At 41.8% G+C, this 24,918-nt stretch overlaps 1 protein-coding gene across 1 annotated transcript in view; it reads right to left on the bottom strand.

Annotated features, from left to right (window-relative positions):
• Positions 1 to 296: 296 nt before the first annotated feature.
• The window catches only part of gprc6a (G protein-coupled receptor, class C, group 6, member A), a 41,466-nt gene continuing 16,844 nt past the window's right edge, over positions 297 to 24,918 (bottom strand). Inside the window, exons 3-6 of the mRNA XM_049583137.1 lie at positions 19,558 to 20,361; positions 9,597 to 9,812; positions 9,217 to 9,340; positions 297 to 4,679 (exon numbers count right to left, since the gene is read on the bottom strand). Of these exons, the coding sequence (XP_049439094.1) occupies positions 3,658 to 4,679; positions 9,217 to 9,340; positions 9,597 to 9,812; positions 19,558 to 20,361 (2,166 nt within the window). The 3' untranslated portion in view covers positions 297 to 3,657. The remainder of the gene's footprint in view (positions 4,680 to 9,216; positions 9,341 to 9,596; positions 9,813 to 19,557; positions 20,362 to 24,918) is intronic.

The raw sequence follows: 24,918 nt of genomic DNA, 5'->3' as shown, positions 1-24,918 counted from the left end.
TTGCAGCGTGATCTGTGAATCATAAATTCTGTTCTGTGTCTGAGAATAGAATTTAATTCCATCCTAGTTAGCTCTCTCTCTTGCTGTAATTGTGAAGAGGAGGCGCTATGGAGCTTGTTTTCAATCGAAGATAGTTTCTTCTCCAATCTATTAATTTCCTGTTGACGGGTTTTGTTTAATTTAGAGGCAAAAGAAATAGAAACTGATCTAATACAACCTTTAATGGACTCCCAGAGCACTCTCGGTCATCAACCGATCCTTTGTTAAAGCCAATAAATTCTGTCAATTGTGTTTCCATGTAAGCAATAAACTGGTCATTTTGTAATAGAGTAGTGTTGAATCGCCACCTAGTAGCTCTGGGGGGCTCCAAAGGGATATTTATCTGTGTAAAAACAGCATTGTGATCTGAAAAGGTAATTGGAATGTGTACAGAGTTATACACTTCCCCAGAGAAAATCTTTGAAATGAAGATGTAATCTATCCTTGAAAAGGATTTGTGACGTGCAGAAAAAAAAGAGTAATCTCGGGAAGATGGATTGATCAAACGCCAGGTGTCAATAACAGATACATCCCTGGCCCATCTATGAACTAGGGAGGTGGTTAATCGTTGCTCTCTTAGTTCATTTGGGCTAGTTCTGTCCATTTTATGGTCCCATACAGCGTTAAAGTCACCACCAACAATCAGATGAAACTCAGAGAGGTCCAACAATGTGAGGGTGAGGTAGTTAAAAAAATCTTGGTCGTACACATTAGGAGCATAGACTGAGACAAAGGCTAATTTTGTGTTACCCAACATTGTCTTAACAAATGCAATTCTACCCTCTCCATCATGCCCTCTGTCCAAGATAGATAAGGTCAGGTTACGACTACCAACAATAAGCACACCCCTACCTTTCCTATGGTAAGACGACGATGCTAAAATCTGGTATCGCTTATTGCTGAAACGAGAAACATCCTCTTTAAGAAGATGAGATTCCTGAATAAAGGCAATATCAATTTTTTTCCTATGTAATAGATCCAGACAATTTATTCTCTTATTAGGGAGATTGAGACCGTGAGCGTTCAGAGATAATATATTTATTCTACCCATCAATCAGCTAAGACATCACAATGGTCTAAACAATAAACAAAAATCCCTAAATAAGAAAGGCTATAAGCCTGGATAAGTGCTAGGATACAGTAGAGCCACCATCTCAATCCGTACTTGTTTCCCCTCTGAACAAACAAAAAGAAAACAAACAAAACAAAAACAAGATGAAAAACAAACCGATAAAACAAGACAATAAAAAGAGCAGGGAAAAAAAAGGGAAGAAAAAAAAAGAACCCCACACCCCCCTCCAACAGCTCCAACGACAAATGTACAATCCTTGAGAAAAGGAGTCCCCAGCAAAACCCACCTTTACTTTCTTTACTTATCAGAGGAGGGAGTGGCTGGGGTGTGACTTCTCTTTTTTTTTTTTTTTTTTTTTTTTTTTTACAAATATTTTTCCATGAGCATCCCTGAATGACTGGCGGAAAATGCATTACCCTCCCTCCACCATAAATCCCTTATTTGGGTTTTCAAACTTACCGTTTGATGTTTGACAGTTAAAAGATGAGGATGTTATCATTAGTCATACTTCTACTGTTATTATACACATATGATTATTTTCACATATGTATACTATCAGATATAAATATATACTTAAAACATATTGTACCACAGTAGCCAGAATCATAATTATAATATTATTACTGTACTTTCATTAATGTTGTTGTAAGCTATTAACATTACCGTCTGTCCTGCATCTCTCTCTGTCTCATTGTGACATACGGTTTACTGTTAATTTATCATGTTGATCTGTTGTGTACGACATCTATTGCACGTCTGTCTGTCCTGGAAGAGGGATCCCTCCTCAGTTGCTCTTCCTGAGGTTTCTACTGTTTTTTTTCCCCCCGTTAAAGGGTTTTTTTGGGGGGAGTTTTTCCTTATCTGTTGCGAGGGTCCTAAGGACAGAGGGATGTCGTATGCTGTAAAGCCCTGTGAGGCAAATTGTGATTTGTGATATTGGGCTTTATAAATAAAATTGAAAATTGATTGAACTTGAATTCCTGGAGTTGACAAAAGCCTGTTTTTCAATCTTGTCATACATGCCTGGTAGTTTGTGCAAATTGTTTATTTTTGAATAAATATCTCTATTTTAGGCTCAGATTTGGCATTTGTTGCACATGATGTGTAGAAGGACCATCGGAAATTTTAAAATCCAATTTCTGTTTTTACAGTTTCTGGCTATGATAAAATTTTGGTGATAAAATACAGCCATTTAAATTTGTATGCCCCTCCACTAAAACAAAATAAAATAACATTAGCCCCTCCCCAGTGCTAAAAAAATATTTGACATACCTACCCCTTTTTGCCCAAACCACGTTAACCACAACAAAATGGTCTTTTATAACACTACTGTGGTGAAAGAAGAGAGAGACCATGCAGACAATCACTCTATCAAATGAGATGGGAGATTCTCTAAGTTGTTGATGCACTATTTTACAGAAAAAAATGGATCTTATTCCTTAGTGAGTAAGCTATCTTCTCCAGAGGTATGCAACTGTTGTTTTCTGAGAACCAGAATCCAGCTGGCATCGGGAGATCTGACTCCCATTTCATTGCATTATGGTTTTTGGCAGTGGTCAGTAGGATTTCTGTAAGTTTGATGGAAGGACAATGTATGATATTAGAATTCAAAAGGTTGCCCAGAAGGCATACCTTTAGGATCCATTGGTAAAGTAACTCCATCGATTGTGGATAAAGCATCACAGATGCCCCATCCTACATCACAGACCTTCTAACCCCCTATTCTATGCCCAGGTCCCTCAGGTCAGCTGACCTGGGGCTCCTCGTTGTGTCATGCTCCAGACTTAAGCTCAGGGGTGATCGTGCCTTTGCTTTGTCTGGCCCAAAACTATGGAACAGCATCCCCCTCCCAGTTAGATCCGCCCCCCGCAATTGGTTCTTTTAAGTCCAGGCTCAAAACTTACTTTTATTTATTAGCGTTTGAGTCACCCTGATGTGGCTTTCCCTGATGCATGCCTATGTGTGTTGTGTCTCTAAATGTGTGAGCAGTTATGTTGCCTCTCATGTATGTGTTCTTGGCATTTTATTCCTTCTGTACAGCACTTTGGTTAGTTGTTTTTAAAGATATTTTTTTGGGCCATTTTGCCTTTAATCGATAGGACAGTTAAGTGTGTAAGGGGGAGAGAGAGAGAGGGAGTGACATGCAGCAAAGGGCCACAGGCTGGAGTCGAACCCAGGCTGCTGTGGCAACAGCCTTGTATATGGGGCGCCTGCTCTACCACGAAGCCACCGACACCTCAATGTTAGTTGTTTTTAAATGTGCTTTATAAATAAATTTGAGTTGAGTTGAGTTGAGTGAGATGCCAAAAGCCTTGTAGTTTACTACACTGCCAGGTGCAATGAAGAAAAGTGCCGCCAACTAGACCACATCTAAAACAAAGGGATGAGAAGCTGGGATGAAATCCATGTAGGGGGGAAATAAGTCTAATGAAGAAAACTGAACTGAAGTCATATATCTTGAGTAGTGTACATGTAACACCACATAGGTCCTTCCACAGTACGATGAGTCTCCATATCTAAATCTGTGGCAACAATTTTTTAATGGTCTATATGCTGATGGTTCTTCTGAGGCAGTGTCGTGTGATCGAACCTTTGTGCAAAATTGTGCAGCTACTCACGTCCCTACAGTTTGTCACTGCAGACACAGAGACAGCTACTGCTGTTTTGTTGGAGTATTCATACAGATTCTTTCTGAAAGCACTCTTGGTGTTTTGTTCCTTCTTAAAAAGGATTATATAGCACTTTGGGAGGAAATGACAGCTGAGGACGCCATAGTTGGAGATGAGAATGACTACCATTTCCACAGCTGGCAGGTACACTCCTGAAGTGGTGACGTAGATGGGAACAAAGAGCAGCCAGGAGATGAGGTAGAGCAGCATGCTGAAGGTGATGAACTTTGCCTCGTTGTACTGCTGTGGCAGTTTGCGGCCTTTGAAAGCACAAATGAAACACACTAAAGCCAGAACAGCTATGTAGCCCAACATCACCCCAAAGGCCAGATATGAGCCCTCATTACAGTCCTCCAGCAGAGTGGTTGGATACTTGATGGTGTGATTAAATGGGCTTTTAAGGACCAGCCAGCAGATGCAGGTAGTTGCTTGTAAGGCTACACAGATGCTAACAATGACATAAGGCTGGTAGAGCCTCCGTAGAACCTCCTGCAGCTCAGGATCAAACTGGAAGACAAGCAGGATCTGCAGGGTCTTTACCAGGATGCAGGAGACACACAGAGTGAAGCTGATGCCAAAGAGCACCTGTCGAGCCTTACACCTGAAACTGTTGGGCCGGCCTACAAACAGCATGGCACTAATGTGACTGATGACTAGAGAGAACAGGATAATCTGGCTCAGCGGCCCCCCGGCAGCTTTCACAACAGGAGTGTCACGCTGATTTAGAAACAGAGCTGACACTAGCAGAGCCAGGAGGATGCCCAGGGCAGCAAAGGTCAGAAGGACCACAGCGAAGCCGTCCTGCCAGGAGAAGACGAGCAAGGCTTTGGGGATGCAGCTGGAGCTGCCCTCAGGAGACCACTCGATGTTTGTGTCACAGCTAAGACACTCGTCCATATCTACAGGGATGAAGGAGCACAGGCACAGAATAAAATGATCACTAGCAGGCTCACAAAAATTTGACTCAGGCAAAGAGAAGTTCAAGCCTAGCCTGGTTGTTTACATGTTTTTCTTAACAGAAGCATCATAGCAGGATGAGAATAACCAGGGAAGCCAGGAGTTAAAGGCAAGTGGATTTATCTTAGTCTGTTTTGTTTCTCATCAAGAGGCTTCATCAGCTCTTCTGACCAGTAAGAGTTCTTAGGCATTTAAATATTCTCAGGTCATTACATGTTTATGTCAGATTAGTGTTGTGAGGTCACATTTGAGTTGTTGTTGGTACCATGACAGTCATGTGAGAGTTATTAAAGTCACATGAAGTGGTAACTGTCTGGCTGACAAACTTTACAGACAACTACAGTAGGACAGGCATATCTTGATTTATTGATTTAAAGAGGCTAAACATGCAACACATTTTCACTCTGACCTCATCACATATCAACGCTTGGCCACAAACTTTCCATGTCAAAATATGACATTCAAGCAACCTGATCTCACAGAAATATGTGAAATGACCATGACCTATTAACACTGCATTCCATGGTGGCAGCATGCAGTGGGTTGAAATTACGTGCTGGTACCACGGAAACAATGTACATGTAAAGTCAGTTAGGATCCTTTGTTGTGGTGGACACATGAATTCCCTGGTTCAACAACATCCTGTATACACACAAAAACACTAAAGTGTTCTTGATATTAAAATGGCAAATATATTCCTCTGTTATAATTTCCCATCAATAATAATAATAATAATAATAATAATAATAATAATGACATGATAGTTCGGCTGTACTAGATATTTGATATATTCAGTAGATTTACTTTTTTACGACACTATTTGACAACTCCACAACCGGAAGATCTACCTTCCCAAAAACACTGTTTCTAGAGTACTAGCTAAAATATCTAAAAATAACCAACATCCTTACTTTTTCTTAACATAGTTCATCTAGATTCAGTGTAATTACTAGTTCGGCTTTAATAGATATTGTCACAGTGTGTGGCAGGACCCAAATGCACCAGTAGCAGTACCAACAGTCTTTATTAAACAGTTATGCAGCGAGTGTTCAGGCAGGATTCAACCCCTGGTCTCCCGTGTGCCAGGCTAGCGAGTTACCACGGGACCAACGGGGCAGGCAGGCTTCAGGGTGGTGAGAAGTTGGGCCAAGAGCCAGTGAACAGACAGCGATGCAGACGAAACCAGCGGGAGCAGACAGATGGACTGTCGAGAGCAGGCAGAGGATCGAAGAACCGGCAGGAAAGGGAAAACAGGAGCGGTGAATCGCCACACAGCCAACAGTAGTGATGTTATGCTCAAGCCAGTTTGCTCGACACAGTGTTGATCTTTTGAAGCACAAGTGTTCCGAGGCAGTGTTTCGATCCCTGCTTCACGCCCACAATCACGTGACTACTGGGAGCGAGGCTTAAGGCTTTTCCAGGTCTTCCACTTAGATGCAATTCTGACACACAGCCAGCAGATCTTCTGACTGTATGAAATGCTTCGAAGCAGTGTGTCATTCTTGAAGCAGGTGTGTCAAAGTGGTTCAATGCTTCATGAAGCTTTTATTTCACCATCACTAGCCAACAGCAGACGGAGACCAGAAAACTCACAGGCAAAACCCGTAGTCAGGAACGGAAGGCTGTAGTGTTTACTGGGGCAGAGACGAGAAGAGAAGCTGAGTCAATACCGGGAAGTCAGTCCAAAGAATATTGCGGGAAGGTCAGGCATAATGCGAAGACAATCTGGCAATGAGTCAGTGAATCTGTGAGGTTATATGCAGGGCTGATTGGTGATGTGGAGCAGCTGGGAAGACCAGGTGGGAGTGATGAGACTGATTAGGAGGTGTGGCTGGTAGGTGAGTGAGGAGGAGTCAGGGTGAGTGGAAGTTTCCTAGAGCAGCAGGTAACAGGCTGGGTAGATCATGACAGATATTTAATATATGCAGTAGATATATCTTTTTACAACTCTATCTTACAACAAGCCGCAAAAAACTACTGCCCCAAAAATGCTGTTTCTCGAGTACTCGCAAAAATATAGCCAAAATTAGCCAGGTTCTTCCGTGCTCAGCCCTATTTTTTTCTTCTTATTTATTTATTTGTTTATTTATTTTTTATTTTATTTTTCTTCTTTTTTTTAATCACATCGGGATGGGGGTGAGGGAGGTGAGGGGGGTCTGTGGGGGATCTGTTGGGGATGGGGGGCTCTGCTTTTAACATGTAAAGCACTTTGTGTTTATAAATAAAGATTGATTGATTGATTGATTGATTGATAGTAGTTAGATAATCTGGAAATCCCGTCTTCATCCTGTTTATATTGCCAGGGTACAAGATTTAATGCACACACACACACACACACACACACACACACACACACACACACACACACACACACACACACTTTTCTTAACAGAGAAGCATATGGGCGGCAATTTGAAATGGAATGAAGCCCACAGACAGTAGACAGTACAAAACAGTAGTCGAACGTGCCACATCCGCCTACTGCACTGCTATCAAAAGCCGGCAAAATACATTTATTTTATTTTATGGCCTTAGCATTAACCCATCATATTGCTGAGTTATCAAGTACACTTTCGTGTTTTTGTGTGTATATAGAAATGTTAAAGATATCATTGAGGAAAACGAATCCTAATTGACTTTACATTGGAATTGTTTCCGTGGTACCGGCATGTAATTTCAACCCATTACGTGCTGCCACCACGGAATGTGGTGTTAAGAGGTCATGGTCATTTCACACATTTCTGTGAGATCAGGTTGCATTCAAGGTACACTGGGTGTGTTGATGGGTGACATTCTGGGATGTCAACTTCTGCCTATTACATGCATTGTCTGTTATCAAAATACACTTATGTTTTCACAGGAAATGTACAGTTTGCATACTGTCTCTTTCAAAATAAACACACATGTCCTCTTTACAACACCGCAATTTGACGTTTTTGTCTTCAACAACAAATGCACGTGGTTGGGTTTGGTTTAGGCAACAAAAGCACGTGGTTGGGATATCAGACAGACAGGAGTTTTCAGTCTATCCCCACCTCTAAATGTCTCCACTGCAACATCCATTCACACATCACAGTGATGCAATAGTACACTATGCAAAACAGCACTGTGACTGTTGTTTTATCACACGCAAAAATGCATCTTAAGCAAAGCTGCAAATTTTTAATCAGTGTGTGGACAAATCAGCCCAGTCTTCATGGGTCTTCAGATATGGTGGAAACGCAAACAAGAATGCACAAAAGAGACTTTGGTTCCTGCTTCTTAAGCCCTGTCTCCACCAAGCAGTCCGGTATGGTTCAGTTCAGTACGCATTTTTTCCATTTCCACTGTGAAAGGTTGTGGATGGTACCAATGAAAATGTTTCTAACCATCCCTATTTTTGGTCCCCCCCCCCCCCCTCTGTTGGGGTACCTAGCACACTGATCCGGTACTAAAAGGTGGGTCCGTTGACTGGTCAATAGAGGATGGTCGCTCTTGCTCAGGGCTGAGTTGTGGCTGGTTTTGAAGTCTATGTAACCACTGTTAATGCCATGGCAAGTCTTACAGACATTAGTTAACTATAACAATAAAATGAAAGTATGTTTTGCTGCCACTCGAAGCAGCTGTAGACTGAGAAAAAAATAACTTGGGCCAACTGCTGGCAACTTTTAAGGTGGAACGTTTACTTGTAATGTGCATGAGTTGATGACGTGAATCCATCCACACACCTTAAATTTCAATGTGACAACTTTGACCATTCCATTAGTTTTTATTGTCTCTCTTGGATACACTTTTAGTAATGAGTGGATCTTCAAATGTTTAAAAGTATATATTAATTTTGACAGTATTATGTGAACTGTATATATACTAATCCTCACTTGGAGAAAAAAAGTGCTGTGGAGCTCCTGTGGGCTCCAGCACCACTAAACCCCTGCACTTGCCTGAGAAGGACTAAATGCACAAACCTGCTATTTTTTTAATATTCTATGGAGAGAGAATCTCACTGCAGCCTGTTCTGTTTTGTTCTGAAATTGTCGGCGTGCAACCATGTTCTGTGGCTGATAAACAAGGTGCAGACTTCCATCTGTGTCACTGGTGATGAGGAAATACAGCGAGAGCAGATGGAGCAGTGAGTAACAACAACCCCGTCCACATTTAAGAGTACTGTCTGTGCTAGAAACACTAAATGGACCTAGGGTCTAGGTACCATGTCTGAAGGGTTCCAAAGGTACCATACCGAAGGTGTTTGGTGGAAAAGGGGGTTAAGTTCCTTGGTCAAAAATTAGCTGTACAGCTTGAGGAAGTGATCACATCTGGATGTCTGTGCATTTACTGTTAGCACAAAGAGTTAATTACATGATCACCTGAAACACACATTAATGCCAGTTGGGGTTCACGTCAACAGATGAATCTGACTCAGACTCTTAACATGGTTATTTGTAATTGTGTAGGTAAATGTATCCAGTGACATCGAGTGTGTGTGTAAGGCGACTGTCTTGCCTGTGTCATTAGAGTAGTAGTTTGCAGTACAGTTGATGCACTCATAACAACAAGTGTGTTGTCCCTCAGCTGTTTTCTTGAACTCTCCAGGGATGCAGCTATTGGAGCATTTAGAGATGATGTGCTGAGGAAAGCAGGGAGAGATGATGATTATTTTGTTGGTTTTTGATTATTTTTCCTGTATTTTAAATTAGATTCACTCTTATTTTACTGCATTCTGTGCAACTTATTCCCATACTGGATATACTGGGTATTAGAACTGAAGTCCTGTGTTCGTAGTATTGCCTCAGTCAGAATGTTTTTAGTAAAGACACACTGCAGTATGTGTGTGTGGGTCTCTGTGTGTATATATACAAAATGACAGCTGAATGAGGGCCCACCTTCAGGTCCCAGAGCTGTTGGATGGTGTTGTGGTTGGTGTGGGTGAAGTTGTTGTTTTGTGGGTGGTATTCAGCCACAACATCATGGACATGAATCTTTCCTCCCTCTGATCTCCACATGGTAACATCATAGCCCAGATTGATGTCTCCCCTGCTGTCAAACTGATAGGTCTTTTCTCGAAGTTTAAACTTCTGCATCCAGAGAGCTTTCAGCACCTACAGGACATGAGACATTTCATTATCAGGTTATAGCGTTTTGTATTTACTGTATGCATGACTAAACTTGAGGAGACCATCAGTTAAATGCACACAGTCCCCATGCTCCATCCTTTAAGTGCTGCATGGTATTCTATCATCAATGAAATATTCAGCCTGTTCTCATTCACAAGTCATCAAATACCATTGCTTTGCCAGTGACTTTGGCATCAGACACCGATAGCAAAAGACAATTTTTGCAGCAGTATGATACACCGGCAGTGTCAGTTTGTAACGCAGCCGTACAGAACCTTTTGCAGTGTTTTGATACGCTGCCAGTCAGCAGGATGGCACCCGTCACTATTATGATACTAGGCTGGACAGGGTCAGCTTGAAATGCTGCAGCTAACAATGTAGTATAAGGATCTGAAAAGTACCTATAAAGCAGGGGAAGGGGTGGGGGATGGATCCAACAAATCACTTTCACCCGGGAGGCTGGTGCTCGCCTCTTGCATGAATGTAGATCTAAACATTGATGTTTTTTTCTAAACTTATTGTGGCAGAACAGAAATATATTGTATTTCTATTCAGTGTATGTGGGCTTGTATTGTTTTGCTGTCTCAATTACTCGGTGATTTCTGGCCAATCAGCACGGAGTGTTCACAAACATCTTCAACCTCTCCCTACAACAAGCTGTCGTCCCCACCTGCCTCAACTCTACAACAATAATACCAGTACCAAAGAAGTCATCGGTGGTCGGCCTCAATGACTACCACTCGGTTGCCCTGACCCTGGTAGTGATGAAGTGCTTCGAAAGGATTGTTCTCTCCCACATCAGAGACATTCCTGCGGACCTGGATAGCCACCAGTTTGCCTACCAGAGTAACAGATCTACAGAGGATGCAATCTCAGTCGCACTTCACACAGCCTTTTCCCACCTGGAGCTTCCTAACACATACAGTTGAAACCAGAAGTTTACATACACCATATAAAAAGGCACATAACCTTTTTTTCTCACCATCTAACATTAAATCAGATTAAACTTTTCCTGTTTTTTGGTCAATTAGGATTACCAAAATTATTTCTATTTGCTAAATACCAGAATAATGAGACAGATCATTTTTTAGACAATTTTTTATTACTTTCTTGAGAGTCAGAAGTTTACATACATTTCATTAGTATTTGGTAGCATTGCCTTTAAACTGTATGACTTGGGTCAAACGTTTTGGATATGCTTCCACAAGCTTCTCACAATAGTTTGCAGGAATTTTGGCCCATTCCTCCTGGCAGAACTGGTGTAACTGAACCAAGTTTGTAGACCGCCTTGCTCGCACATGCCTTTTCAGCTCTGCCCATAAATTTTCAATAGGATTGAGATCAGGGCTTTGTGATGGCCACTCCAAAACATTGACTTTGCTATCCTTAAGCCACTTTCTAACCAGTTTGGCAGTATGCTTAGGGTCATTGTCCATTTGGAAAACCCATTTGCGCCCAAGCTTTAACTTCCTGGCTGATGTCTTGAGATGTTGCTTCAGTATGTCCACATAATGTTCTTTCCTCATGATGCCATCTATTTTGTGAAGTGCACCAGTCCCTCCTGCAGCAAAACAACCCCACAACATGATGCTGCCACCCCCATGTTTCACAGTTGGGATGGTGTTCTTAGGCTTGCAAGCTTCCCCCTTCTTCCTCCAAATGTAACGATTGTCATTATGGCCAAAAAGTTCAATTTTAGTTTCACAGACCACAGGACATGTCTCCAAAAATTAAGGTCTTTGTCCCTGTGTGCATTTGCAAACTGTAATCTGGCTTTTTTATGTTTCTTTTGGAGTAATGGCTTCTTCCTGGGAGAGTGGCCTTTCAGCCCATGTCGGTACAGGACTCATTTCACTGTTGATAATGACACACTCTTACCAGCTTCAGCCAGCATCTTCACAAGGTCTTCTGCTTTTGTTCTTGGGTTGATGTGCACATTTCGGACCAAAGCACGTTCATCTCTGGGACACAGAACCCGTCTCCTTCCTGAGCGGTATGATAGCTGGACATTCCCATGGTGTTTATACTTGCGTATAATTGTTTGAACAGATGAACGTGGCACCTTCAGGCATCTGGAAATTGCACCCAAGGATGAACCAGACTTGTGCAAGTCCACAATTCTCTTCCTGATGTCTTGGCTGATTTCTTTTGATTTTCCCATGATGTTACACAAAGAAGCAGTGTGTTTCAGGTGTGCCTTAAAATACATCCACAGGTGTGCCTCTAATTAACCCACATGTTGTCAATAAACCTATCAGAGGCTTCCAAAGACATGACATCATCATGTGGGCTTTCCCAAATTGTTTAAAGGCATACTAATCTTAGTGTATGTAAACTTCTGACTCTCAAGAAAGTAATAAAAAATTGTCTAAAAAATGATCTGTCTCATTATTCTGGTATTTAGCAAATAGAAATAATTTTGGTAATCCTAATTGACCAAAAACAGGAAAAGTTTAGTCTGATTTAATGTTAGACGGTGAGAAAAAAAAGGTTATGTGCCTTTTTATATAGTGTATGTAAACTTCTGGTTTCAACTGTACATGCAGATGCTTTTCATAGACTTCAGCTTCACTTTCAACTCAGTAATCCCCCACAAACTGGTCCACAAACTCCACAGCCTGAGATTAACTGCCTCACTCTGCACATGGATTATGGACTTTCTCACCGGCAGACCACAAAACGTCAGGATAGGCAAGTACACTTCCTCCAGCCTCATTGTGAACACTGGGGTGCCACAGGGGTGTGTGCTCAGTCCAGTCCTGTTCACCTTTTTCATTGATGACTGTGCCCCCATCTAACCCTCCAATACTATTGTGACGTTCCCAGACGACACCACTATAGTGGGACTTATCACAGATGGCGAGGAGACCCACTAAAGAGAGGAGGTTGAAGAAGCAAAAATCGGCGCCTGGAAGTGGGCCTGTAGGCTCCCGACCTTGTCCTCAACGATGCTTCACAATTGTCCTCAGATGTCAATTGGTACCTTGGGTTCAGTTAATCAGCACTCAAGAAAACACTGGAGACAGACAAAGTCTGATGCAATCGAGTTTAATGTGTTCACAAGTCCAACACATACAACTCCCCCCCCAATTCACATCAACGGTGAGGAGGTGGACACGGTAGACAACATCTGATTCCTGGGTCTCCACATCACCAGAGACTTCACATGGTCCCTGAACACCTCGGACCTGGTGAAGAAAGCCCAGCAAAGGCTTTTCTGCTTCAGGAAACTGAAAAAAGCTGGACTCTCCTCTCAGCTCCTTGTGAACTTCTACAGGAGCACTGTGGAGAGCATCCTCTGTCAGTGCATCACTGTATGGTATACCAGCTGCACAGCACAGAACAGAAAGGATTTGGCCCAGGTTGTTAAAATAACCCGGAGGATCACAGGTATCACAGGAGCTGCACTCCCAGACCTGGATGCTGTGTATGCTGGATGCCTACAGAGAACAGCCACCAGCATCAGCACTGACAGAACCCACCCTGGATACTGCCTGTTTGTCCCCCTACCATCAGGGAAACTCTACCAAGCAATCAGGTCTCGGACTAACAGACTGAGGAACAGCCTCTCCCCTCCATCACCCCCACACCCACCCACCCACACAGCCACAGCCCTTATTTATTTACATACATCCTCTATATTTTCAACACTGTGTTGTTTTACTGTGTTTACATTTGTTTATACTTCATACTCTTAGCTATAGTTCTAGTTTTTTTATTATAGTTAGGGACCTCGGCTGAAGGGCGAGGACCCTCTTGTTTTTGGTGCGTTTATTATTATTATTCTTTCTTTCTTTCTTCCGCCGCCTCTTTAAACTGGAATTTGACGCCCTAAACATGCTCAAAAACTCACCAAAATTGGCACGCATGTCAGGACTGGCGAAAAATTTTATGAAATGAAAAAATTAATCTGAAAAGTGCCAAAATGGCCTCTGTAGCGCCACCTAGCAGTTTAGGCACACTAAAATGGCCGCTGTGGATTGTAGGAATGACGTAGAAAGATCAAACCAAAACTGGCTTCTTTGTCTCCTCGAGACCTACAAATCACTCATTGACACCCCTGACCTAAATCCAACAGGAAATGAGCTAGTGCCTCTGAAAATAACATGAGCAAATGTGTCAGCTGTGAGCTAGACATTGTATACTTATGACTAAGATCACTTTTTTGACTCCAAAAACATGAAAGCTATATATGTCTGCGTTCGGAACGAGTGTATCTCTCTGGTGATATCTTCAGATTGACAATCGGACCCACGGTTTGGGAGCAGGAAGGACTAGTTCAAGAGATTTTAAAGCCATTTTCAAGTTCTTGGCCTCTCCCCCTTCCTCTCACTCAACTACTGTCATTAATTAGCATAACAATGGCTTCACTCTGACTCTGGCAGGTAGCCTGTGTGTGTGTGTGTGGTCACACACACCTGACAGGATAACAATGACTAAACTGACCAGCTCATGTGTCTCATTCCTACATTTTCCCAAATAAATGCCTGATAGCAAAAACATGTAAATACAAGATTTCCAGGTCAAACTCTTTTGTCTCATTTAGAATCTGAATCAAATTTGTAGCTAAAACTGTGCTGCAGCAGTACATGATCACATACATGTAGTCCTGCTCAGTTTCTCCACTGAAATTAACTAGTGTCTGCCTGCTGTTACATCAGGAAAGTATACACATCTTCGAGGAAATGTTACACTCCAAAATTACAAGCTCCTTTGTTTAATCACCACTTTAGTCTTTGTAAAAATCGTTTTCTTTTATGATTTACTCTCCTTTATAATTCATGTTTTGTCCATGTTAATATTTGTTATCCTGTTAAAATGTATATTATGTATTTATATATTCATGTACTTACAGTACAGGCCAAAAGTTTGGACACACCTTCTCATTCAATGCGTTTTCTTTATTTTCATGACTATTTACATTGTAGATTCTCACTGAAGGCATCAAAACTATGAATGAACACATGTGGAGTTATGTACTTAATAAAAAAGGTGAAATAACTGAAAACATGTTTTATATTCTAGTTTCTTCAAAATAGCCACCCTTTGCTCTGATTACTGCTTTGCACACTCTTGGCATTCTCTCCATGAGCTTCAAGAGGTAGTCACCTGAAATGGTTTCCACTTCACAGGTGTGCCTTATCAGGGTTAATTAGTGGAATTTCTTGCTTTATCAATGGGGTTGGGACCATCAGTTGTGTTGTGCAGAAGTCAGGTTAATACACAGCCGACAGCCCTATTGGACAACTGTTAAAATTCATATTATGGCAAGAACCAATCAGCTAACTAAAGAAAACGAGTGGCCATCATTACTTTAAGAAATGAAGGTCAGTCAGTCCGGAAAATTGCAAAAACTTTAAATGTGTCCCCAAGTGGAGTCGCAAAAACCATCAAGCGCTACAACGAAACTGGCACACATGAGGACCGACCCAGGAAAGGAAGACCAAGAGTCACCTCTGCTTCTGAGGATAAGTTCATCCGAGTCACCAGCCTCAGAAATCGCAAGTTAACAGCAGCTCAGATCAGAGACCAGATGAATGCCACACAGAGTTCTAGCAGCAGACCCATCTCTAGAACAACTGTTAAGAGGAGACTGCAAATCAGGCCTTCATGGTCAAATAGCTGCTAGGAAACCACTGCTAAGGAGAGGCAACAAGCAGAAGAGATTTGTTTGGGCCAAGAAACACAAGGAATGGACATTAGACCAGTGGAAATCTGTGCTTTGGTCTGATGAGTCCAAATTTGAGATCTTTGGTTCCAACCGCCGTGTCTTTGTGAGACGCAGAAAAGGTCAACGGATGGATTCCACATGCCTGGTTCCCACTGTGAAGCATGGAGGAGGAGGTGTGATGGTGTGGGGGTGTTTTGCTGGTGACACTGTTGGGGATTTATTCAAAATTGAAGGCACACTGAACCAGCATGGCTACCACAGCATCCTGCAGCGACATGCCATCCCATCCAGTTTGCGTTTAGTTGGACGATCATTTATTTTTCAACAGGACAATGACCCCAAACACACCTCCAGGCTGTGTAAGGGCTATTTGACCAAGAAGGAGAGTGATGGAGTGCTGCGGCAGATGACCTGGCCTCCACAGTCACCAGACCTGAACCCAATCGAGATGGTTTGGGGTGAGCTGGACCGCAGAGTGGAGGCAAAGGGGCCAACAAGTGCTAAACACCTCTGGGAACTCCTTCAAGACTGTTGGAAAACCATTTCAGGTGACTACCTCTTGAAGCTCATGGAGAGAATGCCAAGAGTGTGCAAAGCAGTAATCAGAGCAAAGGGTGGCTATTTTGAAGAAACTAGAATATAAAACATGTTTTCAGTTATTTCACCTTTTTTTGTTAAGTACATAACTCCACATGTGTTCATTCATAGTTTTGATGCCTTCAGTGAGAATCTACAATGTAAATAGTCATGAAAATAAAGAAAACGCATTGAATGAGAAGGTGTGTCCAAACTTTTGGCCTGTACTGTACATCACAATGTGTTACACAACAAAGCAGGAGTACTGTCACCGCAGACCTTTGTTTTTTACAGTACATGGGGAACACTTCAATTCTTAACAGTATGACAGACACCATGTTGCTGTTAACATTATATAATTACTTAATCATGACAGTGTATTTCATTTCAATGTGGATGTTTTGGACAAGACATTTTGTTTCCATAGCTGACATATCATAGGTACATTTTAGTTAATACATCAGTTGAAAATTAAATACATATTGTAATTTAATGTAATATAAAGTCCCTCTATTGCCAGAAATGACCTTGCATTCTCTTGACATTACTTGTTTTATCGACATTTTGACTCTTACGAATAATTCGCACTGTCTATGTGAGCTGGAGGCTGACAGCGAGAGCCCGAGGTCCCGTTCATCGCTGCTTGCAGTTTTAATTCTGTTTTTTTTTATTGTAGTTCTAGTTTTTTATCCTTTATATTTCTTATTGCTGCTGGACTGACAATCACCAATGAAGTTTCATTGTATTTTTTTAAAATGACAATAAAGTCTCTTATGTCTTATGTGTGGGCACTCTATAAAAGCAGGTAGTTGTCAGCCAAGCTCTCTCTGTCTAAGGTCGCATGCACACACCACTTCCACTTCGCCAAACTTCCGCAACTGTTGCAGGTATGAGAGTGGTTTCTGCACTGTTTGTGCCGTATGTTATCTTTTGTTTTACCCTGTGGCTTATATTGGTGAAGTATTGAGTATGGCTTTTTTATCCTGACTCTGTTGTCTTTGCTCCCCACACCTCCTTCTGGACTGACTCTGTTGCGATTCTTTGTCAGTAGGTCCACCTGTTCCTTGCCTTCTGTAATTTTAGCACTTAGCAGGTAGTCGCTAAATTAATGCTTTGCTTTAGATAATTTCTACTAGCTAAAGGAGTACCATAGGCCCCCTCCTCTTCTTTCCAAGCAACCAAACGCTGCCTGATCAGTATGTCTACTAAGTCTACTATAGTGCTAGCTTGATGTTTGTCTTGTTAATATTCTTGTTTTAAACCAAACGTTTATTGTGTATGACAGAGACTGTGGGCCAGGGTTGGTTATCGGCTGTGCCAGGGATGGGTGACGGCTGCTCTCACTCACGTTGCAAGAACACTGCTGCTTTACATACCCCTGCTTTGTGTACCCCTGCTTTGCTCACTGCTGTTTTGCTCCAATTAAAGCTTGTGTGTTTTCCGCACGCCTAGCCGACGGCTTTCTTTGCCTACAGTTGGCTCTGATTACAGCTGGCTTTGCCGATAGTCGGCAAGCCCTAATCTTGTCTTTATATGAATTGTCTTGTACTGACATAATTGTCATATTTATTGAATGATTAATTATTTTTTATATTTATTATTATTTTTACGGCGTGATTGTGTATTGCAAGTGGGTTCAAACTTTCTTTCATCCATGGTGTCCCTGAGTTTATTTCACAGATCTGATAACTCCACATGGGCGATCTAGCTTGTGTAATTGTCACTTTATTAACTTTATTTCAATTTACTTTGTTCATGATTTATCGTAAAGTGTCTGATTATTTCATCCATTGGGTGTTATTTGAAAAGGAATATCAGTTATTTGTTTATTGTGCCTAATTTACAAATTTCTGGTTACTTCTTTTATACAAATAATAGGTTTATTGTTTATTATTACAGTTTATTTTGTTCATTCCGCCTAATTACCCATTAACCCGGATGTCAACTTAAAGCAATTAATTGGTTTATTTAGTTGCTTTTGGACAAATTTACAACCAAGTGACTGCTTATACCATGCAATTATCATTTTAGATGATCTGTTTAGTTCCCATTATTATTTTACCGCTAAATTGTAGGTTTTTGACCCACATACACCCATAGACGCTCAATATTTGTTTTATGGCGCAGATCAAGGTCAATTTCATCAATCTGATGGTAGTATTGATCATCTGCTTAAAAAATCCAGTAATATGTCCTGTTGTGACAAAAAGAAAGATTTCAAGGCGGGTTTGGGGGGTGGGAACTGCCCATTGGTTCGACAGCCCATTGGTTTGACATCCCATTGTTCCGACCATATTAAACTCATTGTTCCTAAGTCCATTCCCAAATCATCATGATGCCCTGTGGTTAAGGTTTTTAGGTTTAGGCACAAAAACCACTTGGTTAGGGTCAGGAAAAGATCATGGTGTGGGTTAAAATGAAAAAGAAAGTGTCAAACACATAAGCCGTGAGCCTGCTCCGCCTCAAGCCGGTCGCGGCGCACCATACGCCCGCCGCGAGCCGTTCAGCACCGCAGACAGTCGGACTAATGGGATGTCGAACCAATGGGCTGTCGAACCAATGACATGGACCCTGGGGGGTTCTCCCCCAGAAAAAACTGAAAATTCATGCGGTGAAATCCTATTTTCATGCAATTTCATACAGAAATAGATAATGGATAATAGACAAGTCCATTACATTAGCCTACCTCATCATGTTCTTATGTAGTAGGACGCCTATTAGAATTACTCTCTTCTTCTTGCCTCAGTTTTTTCTTAAAGAAATTTAGCAGACTAACAAAAAGTTTTTCATCATAAGTGTGTTTTAGTTATTCAGGCAGGGCACGTGATTTCATAACACAGTTAAATGTAAATGCAATTTGCTTACCTTGGTAAAATTCCAACCAGCAATATATCAATGACAGGCGACTTCCACGCTATTTACTTTGTAAGCCAATAGGCAAGCAGTGTAGGAGACTAGAGGAAGGAAGAAGTAGCATGAAGTTCAGAGTAGCCCCATGAGACCTAAACTTGCTTTCTGAGAATAGTATGCGGTCCGGTCAAGCCACACAATGGGCTGGACTTTAAAAAAAAAAAAAAGAAAAAAAAACTCCAGTGGCCCCAAGCCTGAAGTCAAACACGAAGAGGGGCTCAGAGGAGATTTCCGCAGATTATCGCATGACATTATGATTTTGCGATGTGCCAATTCCAGCCGCTCGCGTGTACGCCGCTATAGTTCCCAGTGGACACTGACGCCCAGCATAGGATGGAGCAAGTCTGCACCGCAGCCGAATCGCGCATGCGACGGATCCAGTGGACATCCAGCGTGAGATTTCTTTAACGGGCATGAGAGAGTGACATTGATGGTAAAGAGTGGCAGTCATGCCAGATCTTAATCTTAATCTTAATCCTTAATCTTAGCTCACCCGAAAATTAACCCATGTGGACCTTATAACTACCACACAGGAACATACACACACAAACACGCAGTCATGTATATAAATACCTCCCAGGGTTGAACTGTGCCTGGTGTTTGGCAGTCTCTGCTCCTGCAGATAGACACCATAGCCTGAGCGATGGCGCTCACAGCCATCTCAACACTGAAGACAGTGTCTGCATGAATGTGTTTTCTAAGGATATTCACAGCTTTAGACGCCAGCTCAGCTCCTCCAGAACCTTCACTGGCATTTAGCTGCATGTAGAATTCCTGCATGAAGGTGTTATTCCTTGTGTAGTCATGTCCAGCTGCCTCCAGTCTGCTCAGGTACTCACTGAATGACGACAGGTCTCCACTTTTGAAGGTAAAGCCAACAATGTGTCCAATGTCCTCCAGAGTTGTGTGTTTTATCACAGAGCTGGAGGAGGACCAGCTGTCACTGGCCACCCAGACTCTTCTCATTGACGCCATGTTCTGTCCTGCTCTCAGCATCTGATTCTTAAGCTCCTGGTAAAGGTGCATCATGAGAGTCGGCTTGGCAAATGACACGATCACCTGTACCTTGGGGTTGGTGAGGATGGTTGTGGCAGTCTGTGAGATAGCAGAGCCCACATCCTGACTAGTTACAGATTGTGGTAGGATTGATTTGAAGGCCACGCAGATCCCCTTTTCAGTAGCCTGGGAGAAAAAGTGGTCAAGAGCTGATAGGCCGTAATTTCCATCTGTGGTTACTACTCCGACCCAGTTCCAGTCATAGGTGCTGAGCAGACTGACCATAGCAGCTGTCTGATGCTCATCATTAGGAATGGTCCGCAAGAAGGCAGGGAAGCGGCTCTTATCACTTAGAATTACAGCAGTTGATGAATAACTGATCTGGAGGAAAGAAAAGAGATGTCTCATATCAATCAATCAATCAATCAATCAACCAATTAACCAAACAATCAATTATTTGTCACTTGGAACTGTACAAAGAACAACTGAAATGTGATCCTATTAGCTCCTTTAACTTTCTAACTACATTGTTGACTGCTGCTTTATAATTCTCCATGCTTCCAGATCGTTCTGGTAATCCATGGTTTCTAGTTGTGGTATGATTTAACTGTCCAAACATCCCAACATCAACAAGACAGCCACCTGGTCACTCTGTGCCGCTCTGCAGCTGCCTCAGAACATCATATAGCAGTGATGCACAGCAAGAACAGGACAACAGCTCACATTTCCACCATCACAACTGTCCGTATTCACCACAAAGCACAAAGCACCACTTGTCCTTCTCTCCCAGAGTCCTCTGCTTTGTGACAATGTGACAAATTAGCAATTACCTGCTGGCCACTGGGCTGCACCCCCAAACACACCTGCTGCGAGCAGAGCAGGAGCAGAGGCCACAGAGTTTGAACCGCTGATGTGACGCCATGTCTAGCAGACGCTGCTTTCTTCATTGTGACCAAAAATTGCCCTTGTTTGGACTACCAAAGGATGAAGGCACAATAAAGAAGTGGTTGGAATTTATTTTTGATACAATTCCTCCACAATACAACCTGGATATTTTATTGTGTTTCCTCTATTTTCCTGAGGACTGCTTCACAAACTGGCAACAGTTTACTGCTGGATTTTCACAGCAGTTACTCCTGAAAGAGGGCGCATTTCCCTTTGTTGGACAAATCTGGAGATTTGGGATGACAACCTGTGAGTATGCTTTTAGGAGTTGTGAATTTGTTATGTAAAAACAAACTAGGAAGCTGCTACCAAGTGTTTAAGTGTGGAATAAATGGCTGTAGAAGCTAATGGCAGGCTGTACACCCAGTGCTTAGCTGTAGGCCTCGGCTAACTGGCTAACCAAAGCATTGTTTTGAAATGCTTTTGCTACTCGGCATACAGTAAATTAAACTGCTTGCTGGGTAGTCTCAGTAAGATGAGTTAAATGACTGAATTGTGGAGAATAACAAAGCTAAGATTGAGCAGGTTTTGCACAGCATGTGGTTATGGCTATATTAACCACTTTGACTCATTTTGGAGAAAGTCTGATCTGTACAAACATGATAATCTTCATCTTAACAATAAGGGAATTAAAGTCCTGGCTTCCAACCTTTCCAGCCATTTATCTAGTCTTACTGACTGAATCTATGCCTCTATTAATGTAGCTGCAGCAAATGAAACTGGACCTCCTGCTCATATTTCCACTACCCCACTAACTGCCACCCCAACTTTCTCACCTGCCCCATATGCAGCCAGCTCTCCATTCTTGGAAGACCAGGCAGGTCAAAATTGTTCTTCCTATTCCTATTACTCTATCCCTGTTATTGCTCACCATAGAGCATATGGACAGCTAGTGTCTGCTGGCAGGTGCCACCGGAGAGCAAACATCTGTCACCTCCGTCCTCTGTGTCGTGCCCCTGCTGGTGCTGCTCCTGACAAGTCTTCTGTCAGGATGGCTCTCCTTAATGCCCGCTCCATTTCAAATAAAACTTTTCTCCTTAAGGATTTATTTATTAGGGAGAACATGTAATTTCTGTTTCTCACCGAAACTTGGCAGCGCAATTAGGATTTTTCATTCATCAATGAACTCTGTCCTGCAGACTGCAGGTCCATCACCACGCCGAGGCTGTCAGGCTGTGGTGGAGGTCTTGCAGTGATTCATAGAAATCACTTTGACTGTCGCTTAGTCAGCACTGAGTCTTTCCCCTCTTTTGAACTTAACATGACAAAAATTGGTCAGTTGAAGCCTTTTTATTGTATTTCAATTTATAGACCTCCTGGCCCAGCTGGTCCTTTCCTTTCTGATTTTACTGAGTTTTTATCTTCAGTTATAAAGTTGGATAAAGTTTTAATTCTTGGTGATTTTAACCTCCACGTTGATAATGCAACCTCTAAGGCTGCATCTGATTTTCTTAGCATCACTGAGTTTTTTAACTTTACTCAACATGTTTCTGGGCCCACACAATGCTGGACATACACTTGATTTAGTTCTTTCACATGGTATAATGGTTGATGATGTTTGCCTGGAGGATTTCCTTGTTAGTGATCGTAAGTGTATTCTTTTTAATGCTTCCTGTAATGTGGAGCTGCTGCCTCAAAAACATATGTCCTCTAGGCGCATCACAAACGAGACCACAGCTGAAAATTTTATTACATCATTTAACTCAGATGTGCTATCTAATTTTAATGATGTGGAGACCCTTGTCCAGTCTTTTAATAAACAGTGTTCTTCTGTTTTGGATATAGTGGCTCCTTTTAAATCCAGACTTATACCATCTGTCAATTCCTCACCTTGGATCAATGAGTCAGTCCGCAGCTTTAGGCAAAAATGTAGAAAACTAAAGCGTTTATGGAAGTCTACTAAGCTGGAGGTCCATCAGCTGCACCTTAAAGAGCTTTTAATCTGTTTAAACAATATGATAAGGGATACTAGGACTGCTTATTTTGCCAACCTCATGTCTGCTAACAAAGGAAATTCAAAAGTTTTATTCAGGACCATTAACACCATTGTCTCTCCTACTGCTCCACAAGTGCCTGTCTTCTCTGATACTGATTGCAATAACTTTTTAAACTATTTTGTGAATAAAGTCTGTGATATCAGAGCGAATATCCTCCCATCTTCAAACCATCATAACTTCAGTGTTCCCTGCTCCACTAATCTGAGCTCCTTTTCTCCTGTTTTCTTACAGGACATCACTAAGTTTGTGCACAAAATTAAGCCTTCTTCTGGCTCCTGCGACATTCTTCCTTCATCCTTGTTTTTAAGTGTTTTTAATTCAATTGGCTCCACTATTTTAGATATTATTAATCTCTCTCTTATAACTGGCTCTGTCCCGAGCCATTTTAAACATGCCATAGTTCAACCTTTGCTGAAAAAAACAAATTTAGATCCCACCCTCCTGATTAATTACAGGCCTATTTCCAAGCTACCTTCTGTGTCCAAACTGCTTGAAAAAGTTGTTGCAGAGCAGCTCACAGCTGTATTAGAAACTCACAGCTTGTATGATTCCTGTCAATCAGGTTTCCGTAAAATGCATTCTACAGAAACAGCCCTACTTAAAGTTACTAATGACATTATGATGGCAGCTGATGGTGGGAAATGCTCTGTACTGGTGCTACTGGATCTTAGCTCTGCTTTTGATACGGTTGACCATGGCATTCTTTTAAACAGGTTAAACCAGTTAGTGGGTATTTCTGGGTCTGCTCTAGATTGGTTTTCGTCATATCTCACTGATAGAAGTTTTTCAGTCGCTGCTGGCCAATTTATGTCGGACGCAGCGCCGTTGTCATGCGGTGTCCCGCAGGGTTCTGTTCTGGGTCCCATGTTATTTTCCCTGTATATGCTGCCTCTTGGACAGATCATTAGTCAGTACAGCGGAATCTTTTATCATTTTTATGCTGATGATATTCAGCTATACTGCTCTTTTAAAACTGATGAGTCCAGCCAATTGTCTATTTTAAATGATTGTTTGGATGCTAGTAAAAGCTGGATGTCTGACAACTACCTCCAGTTAAATTTTAAAAAGACAGAATCACTTATAACTGCCCCGGAACACTCCATTCGTGTCATTAAGAATTCTTTGGGGCCTTTAAGTGCTCATGCTCAGCGTACCGTCAGAAATCTAGGTGTCATTCTTGACCAGTCCTTGTCCCTAGACAGTCATGTCAATCAGCTTATTAGCTCTTGTTTTTTCCATTTGAGGAATATTGCTGAATTAAGATCTGTGGTGACCAGAGTTGAGATGGAGATGATTATTTATGTTTTTATTTCCTCTCATTTAGATTATTGTAATGCTCTTTTTACCTGTTTAAACCAAACCACTTTGAACCGGCTCCAAATTGTCCAAAATGCAGCTGCTCTGCTTTTAATCAGTAACAAGAGATCACATATCACGCCAATTTTATCTTCTCTGCACTGGCTACCGATCAAATTCTGCATTAATTTTAAAATTTTGGTTTTAACTTTTAGAGCTTTACATGGTCAGATGCCACAGTACATTGCCGATCTCCTTCTCCCGTACTCGCCCAGTCTGACTCTTAGGTTGTCTGACCAGATTTTACTCACCATCCCCAGGACCCATTTTAAAATCCGAGGTGACCGTGCTTTTCAAGCTGTTGCTCCCAAACTCTGGAACGCTCTCCCCTTCTCTCTGAGATTCACAGATTCCTGTACTATTTTTATGAAGCAACTTAAAACATTTTTATTCAGACAGGCCTTTGGCTGACTGATTAAATGTTTTTACCTCCTTTTATTGCTTCTTATGGGTTTGTTTTATTTGTGACCATTTTTTTAAAATTGTATTTTCATTGTATTATTGTCTGTGTTTTTGCTTTTATTGTGAAGCACTTTGTGATTTTATATCTGTGAAAGGTGCTCTAAAAATAAACTTTACTTACTTACTTAAGATGTGTCCATATTGACCAAAGTTGAAACATTTCTATGTGTGATGCCCG

The sequence above is a fragment of the Epinephelus fuscoguttatus genome, linkage group LG8 (assembly GCF_011397635.1).
Source record: "Epinephelus fuscoguttatus linkage group LG8, E.fuscoguttatus.final_Chr_v1".
NCBI lineage: Eukaryota > Metazoa > Chordata > Actinopteri > Perciformes > Serranidae > Epinephelus > Epinephelus fuscoguttatus.
This window is presented reverse-complemented; position numbering and strand designations above follow the sequence as displayed.